The sequence below is a fragment of the Juglans regia genome, chromosome 1 (genome assembly GCF_001411555.2).
Source record: "Juglans regia cultivar Chandler chromosome 1, Walnut 2.0, whole genome shotgun sequence".
Lineage (NCBI taxonomy): Eukaryota > Viridiplantae > Streptophyta > Magnoliopsida > Fagales > Juglandaceae > Juglans > Juglans regia.
This window is the reverse complement of record NC_049901.1, coordinates 25,093,881-25,100,065: the sequence shown is the minus strand read 5'-3', so window position 1 is coordinate 25,100,065 and position 6,185 is coordinate 25,093,881. Positions and strand designations below refer to the sequence as shown.

General features: G+C 37.6%; 1 protein-coding gene across 1 annotated transcript; it reads right to left on the bottom strand.

Moving 5' to 3' along the window:
* Positions 1–261: 261 nt before the first annotated feature.
* LOC109000468 (uncharacterized protein HI_0077) lies at positions 262–4,048 on the bottom strand. Its single transcript, XM_035695111.1, has 7 exons — positions 3,583–4,048; positions 2,823–3,064; positions 2,649–2,745; positions 1,387–1,570; positions 1,202–1,283; positions 967–1,036; positions 262–888 (listed from the first exon to the last, which is right to left on the bottom strand). The coding sequence occupies exons 1-7, from the start codon at positions 3,997–3,999 to the stop codon at positions 817–819; spliced, it is 1,164 nt and encodes a 387-aa protein (XP_035551004.1). The 5' UTR covers positions 4,000–4,048; the 3' UTR covers positions 262–816.
* Positions 4,049–6,185: the final 2,137 nt, after the last annotated feature.

Below are 6,185 nucleotides of genomic sequence, written 5' to 3'. Positions count from 1 at the left end.
CAAGAGGAAGAGAGGATGTAGATGAAGACGACATGATCAGAATCCTCGTGTGGCACTTGATGCCATGTAAGTTTGAAATAGCCCATACAGAGCATGACTTGTATATTGACATATATAAAGGATTTACAGCAGTTATGTACAGCTATGTTAATAGCTGTCTGAAATGTACAAAGGAATGTACAGCTATGTGCAAATACGTATTGAATAAACAGAAAACAAGAATCATGCAAAAAATAAAGACAAGAATGATTTCAGCAAAGATTAAAGGAGATTTGTCTCTTCAAAAATGAGATTAGATGGACATAATGACAAATGAGAATAATTTTCTCCCCAATCATTAACTACGCTACCAACCTTGTATCCACCCACTCCATCCCCTCATCCCTCACTCCTTCATTCCTTCCTCACTATTTCATATAGCTTAAAAAAAGAAAAAAAAATTACACTTCACATAATCGTACTTATCACTCATTTTGCATGCACCCCAAATAATGGAGAAATTACAATGTGTTCCATCAATTAAGATCTAATCCTCAAACTAAACAAAAAGTAGACCAAGTAATATGATCTTTAACGATTGGTTGTGGTTAGCCCGTTGAAGACTATTGATTTCATGACACTTCTACAAAATATAATTCCCAACAAATTTATTATTAATATTATTAAAAACTCCATGAGATGCCCAAACAACCAGTAGCGACGATGAATGGTGAGCAGTTGGCAGTCTGGCTTCCGGTGGAGTCGTATGGGCAAACCAACCATGGACTTCACACCATCGCTAATATGTATGGTCTAGCTTAATGTGTGGAACAAAGATTACCCAGGAGGCCTATTCAAGCTTGAGTTCTCACTCTCCATAGAAATGATGGAAGCAAGCCTCTCATAAACCTGTAACAATATTTTCATATCTTATAATGCCTTGAGCCAAAAGAATAGATAGAGCTTCTAAAATCAGGTTGTACATACCATAGAAAGCTTGTCATTTTTGTTCTGTTTCCCATTCTTAACCAGTTTTTCTGAAAATGATGTATCATACCTATAGAGCAGATGATGCAAGCACCATGTCAAAAATAATTTTTCCGTTTAGATAACCTTCTTTCGGTTTCAAAGAACCGTTTGGTATCAAATAATATCACAAACAAAAATCCACCAACGTTCTTGTGAACCAAACAAACCACCAAAATTATAAAAAATTTCTCACCAGTCACGTGGAAGGCCAGCTTCGTCCCGAGCTGAGTAATTAAAGGGTCCTTTCAACTCCACATTGTATTCATTTAATAGCTCTGCAAGGTTACCCAGAAAGGTCCACATGAGAATTTGCAGCCCCTCGTATGGGATTCATTCTTTCAATTATAAGAGTATATACACTGGATTAGCTGGAAAAACCTTTAAAAGTGGAACAAGGCATACGGCCCATTTTTTGGCAGACAGAGATAAACCAAAATACACCAACAGCTACATGTGCAACCTCCTCGTCAGCAATTCTAGCCACAATGTTAGATGTCCTGTGATCTCCAAAGCCAGTCAATTTTTGCACTAATCGAGGCCCAGCATCAAGTCCTCTAGCCTCCTAAAACCACCATGACAAAGAAACTTACCCCCTCAAATATGAAATTTAAAAACAAATATAAAAGTCTTTAAAAGTTAACAAAATGTCTTGGAGAGTAAAAAAAATCACATGGAAAAATGATGCTGATTTCAGAAAGAATTTAAACGATGAAGTACTGATGAACTGTGGTCTTTGCCACTTCCACATGTGACCTTATCCCCCCTAGTGCCTGGGTTCTATAAATTTATAAATGAAACAGGAACAATCGGATTACTCTCTTGTGGGATACAATCAAGTTTAGAAATCACAATGCTAAAGCCAATCTGCAGTGTACTAGACCACAACTAGCAACTCTCACATGCATTGTACTCTACCACATATCCTTGCTCAGATGGAAGACTGCTCAAAATACCTTTTTCTACAAACTCGCAACAAGAATTCCACTACCTACTTACAACTCATTCTCTCACACGTGATCCTGGGCATGGTTCCATCGAGGTCAAAATCTCAAGGTGAAAAATAGCTTTTCAGAAGCAACCTTGCCAAGTGGGACTACTCTCTCAAAAACCCATACTGTCTGACCCAATGAGTAACATACCTTCAGAGAAGACTAAAAGAGCTTTGAGGTGTTTTAAGTACCAATGAAGTAAAAATTCAACAATAATAAAAATGAGAAACGTCTTGCTACCTACATGGATACTTTAGATAATATGTAATAAGCAGGCAGGATGGAGATCCAGGCATGCATTATGAGTCTATCTCAGGTAATTGTCTCGTCTAATGCATGCAACAGAAACTAAAATCGATGTAAATGCTGAGCACTGACGAAATAAATAAAATATATGTGGTTTTTCTTCTTTTATTTATATGCTAAATGAAAATAACATGAGATGAACCATGACAGAGTGACTCCAAATGTTTAATTTCAGGAAACACAAGAAAATTACAACCATTCCCTTGAGTTCTTATCCAGAACCAAACCTGAAATGTGGAATAGGAGAAAGGCATACAACTTCACGCTAAAATAAGTTTAAAAGCATGTTTTAATCAACTCTGACATCACAAACCATAAAATATACAACCAAGAGAAAGAGACAACCTGGACAAGTGGGATAACTGCCAAACGAGCAGCAACATTGTCAGATGACTTCTCACATTCTCTCCAAAGCAGATTATGGGCAGGCATGTCTCCATATCTTGTAATTAGGAAAAAACTGAAATTAAGTCTAACGAAAGTAATAAATTATATATCCAAAGCAACAGTTATGCTTACTTGAAACCAAGCTCAGAGAGTCTTTGTGAACACCAAGCAAAATGTCGACTCTCATCATCAGCAACATGAGCAAAGTCAGCAAAGAAACCCTCCCCAAGAATCTCACTGAAGGGCGAAAATCGAACAACAGTATCCCATGCCAAATCAATCGCATTTAACTCCACGTGAGCAAGATTATGAAGCATATAGGCATTAAGAGGCAAACCTGAATTTTTCGGAGCTGGAATTTCCTTTGGGGAAACCTGCGTTCCAAATAAAGTTGGCCACCAATGAACAAACTCGGATTGCTAACTTCCCAATCAAGAAATACAAAACGCAAAACGCATCACGAAACTCTTTTCTTTTTTCCTTTTATTCTTGGTGGCGGTGTGTGCAATGCTTATAAACAAGGTAAAGCCCTTAAGTGTAACAGAAGAAGCAATCAAGCGAGAGCAATTACCACGTGGCAAAATCATCTGAACTAATTACAAATCAAGCAGAAAATGCAATAAAATCCCCTCTAAAAATTATGTATCAATCATAAAAAAATTAGCGAATAACCATATGGCAAAATCATAAAAAAATAAAAATTAAAAAAAAATTAAAAAAAAAAATCGAAGAAGTTTTTAGGAATGGAACTGGAAAAAAATAGAATGATAAACAACGACACAACCGCCATCAAACTAAAGTCTAATGATTTTCTGAGTAACCATTAAAGAACAAAGCCAAAAGAAAGTTCAAAGCTTTCGGGAATTTGAATATTTGAGCACCAGAAACGAACCAATTCTGGTTTCGGAGAGCGAGCGGGCCGAGAAGGCGGATCAGACACCACCCCAAGAGGGAGGTTCTCACGGCGACACCTGGAGTATGCCAAATGCGAAAGCCTGGACTTGGCTAGAGGGTCACTGGTGGATAGTACCAGAGCACCAAGCTCCGCTAAGGAAGAAGCGGAACCCATTGGATTGTCACAGTTGTTGGTTGCTGACGAGGGAGGCTGTAGCACAAGAGATTCTGGGCCTTTGGGTCCCCAAATACGGTTCTCGTTGAGTGGGCTCTCTCTCCAGGCTTGGAGACCTGACCATGGTGAATATTGCAGAGAAGAAGAAGAAAAAGAAAAGGAAGCCGAACAGTAGATGGGTTTGAAGGTAGAGGGAGGTAGATGGGAGCGCAAGAACCATTGTAGCTTTGGAGAGAGCATTGTTTGAGTTCGACACGTTGCGGCTAGTGAATGGCGGGTCCGGCTACCTGCGGTGCATATTTCACCAGTTTGTGCCAGTATCTGAGAGAAAAAAAAAAAAAACAGTGAAAGGACTGGATTATTTAAAAATTAAATTCAACAAAAATTTAACTTTTGAATCATAAAATGTGGTCACGTTGAAATAGCTAAATTCTAACTATATTAACTTCTAAAGTAATGTCTAAATTTGAAAAATACTGTTTATTCATCAAATACATTTTATAATATTTGTATCTCTCTCCTAAGGTCTCCATCAACGTCTTTTTAGTTTCTTCCTTCTCCTTCCCACGGTTTTCTCCCTTCCCTCTCAAAAAACAGACGCCCTTCCTATCAAAATTCGAGTATTTCATCTTCGACCAGAGAGACCCACCACTACATCACCACCGCACCACCACCCCACGTCTCGTCGGCAACAACGGCATTGGACCACCGCGCCACCGCACTCCTACTCTCATCGGAAACAACCAAAACCCCTCTTTCTCTCACCGATCTGCTTCTCCGAAGCTCAGGTAATCTCTTTCTTCGTATAAGATTTGATTCTCTTGATGATCCCTAACTTTATTCTGCACCTCGCCGTCCCTCGCATTCCTCTTCTCCAAACCCTAATCTTTGATTGTGGATGGGTTTAGCTATTTGTGAATCTATTTTCTGTCTCTATTTATGATTGAGGGGTTGCATGTAAGCAAAAGAAAAAGCAATAATTTATACAAATATGTTTGTGTATATTTCTCTACTCTGTTTCTGTGAGGATTACACATATAATTTATACAAGACATGTTGTAACAGAATAGCAAGAATTTAAATTTCAAGTTTACATTTGAATAAACTACAACTATGGTAACTTTGAAATTTGAAGTTTCTGATATTTCTGTACGGTAACTTGCTTGTTTGGTTGCTATTGCATTGCATAGCATGCTACCTCTAGGTTAGAAAAAAAAAAAACAATTATTCCAACCATTCATATATGAAAATAAGAACTTGTCAATTCCATCATTGGTGTCACCAAACATTTCTCCAACACCCCATTCTGTCAATGTTATTTAACCTACTAAATTAATGCATTTACTGAGCTGGAACTGAGCATGCCATGAAGATAAGCCACTCGACCATTGACTATTGCATGACTCCTCCTAAATTGACAAGGTGGAACTGAGAATGAATTCAATGTATTTAATGTATGTTTCTCAATGTATTGAGGTGAGCTAGAACTGATTGTTGAATTTTTTCTGCACCAATACATCCTGAATTGTGTTTTCTTTTTTAGGATTGTCCCAAATAGGTTAAATGAAAAATAGACAAGGTGTATGCCTAAAGTTTGAAAAGTTGTATTTGCTCTGTTTTCCTTTTGTAAATCTGCAATTGTAAGTTACACATGCAGCTACTAGTTTGATAGATTATGAAAATAGAATATTTCCTTGTTGACTACCAATTGTCAGTGCATGTAAACCATAAAATCCTCATGTTTTTTGTTATCCTTATAATACAATGAAGGATGGCTGCACACCATTTGATGAGAATCATTTCTTCACCACCCTCTTACAAAGTGGTGGACATGAGGAAAGCAGCACCCCGTTCAATAGCATAGATGATAATGTTCTGGTCCAAGCTTCACATTCACGCTCAGGTGAAAGAATGTCACCCTCTAAAAAAACTCTTCGAGGTGTATCTTTCACTATGGAGGAGGACACCCTCCTAGTTTCAGCTTGGCTAAACATTACTATTGATGCTATACGCAGGACTGATAAAAAACATACTCAAATGTGGAAGAGAATAGGTCAATATTATAATCAATATAAAAAACCAAACAACCAATTTTGTTCTGATGGCTCATTGACAAATCGATGGCAATGTATCTAAAAATGCACAAAAATTTTGTGCTACTATTGCCCAAGTAGAGTCACTACATTCTAGTGGTGCCACAAAGCAGGACAAGTAATAATTTAGTTTCTCCCTTGTGGTTTTTTAGTGCTGGATATTATTTTTTCTCTAACATAATCACTTGGCTCATTTAAGCTTGAGAAGGCGAAAATATTATATCAAGAGAATGAGAAGGCAAAGTTCACCATGAAACATTCTTGGTGTCTATTAAGACACATACCAAAATGGGAATGAATTCTCTTGAACCCACAATCAATTTGAAAACTCCC

Coding starts and splice junctions, on each gene's coding strand:
- LOC109000468 (XM_035695111.1), bottom strand. CDS start 3,999: ATGCTCTCTCCAAAGCTACAATGGTTCTTGCGCTCCCATCTACCTCCC. Junction 3,065..3,582: donor GCTCTCCGAAACCAGAATTG/GTTCGTTTCTGG, acceptor TTTGGAACGCAG/GTTTCCCCAAAGGAAATTCC. Junction 889..966: donor AAAATGACAAGCTTTCTATG/GTATGTACAACC, acceptor ATATTGTTACAG/GTTTATGAGAGGCTTGCTTC.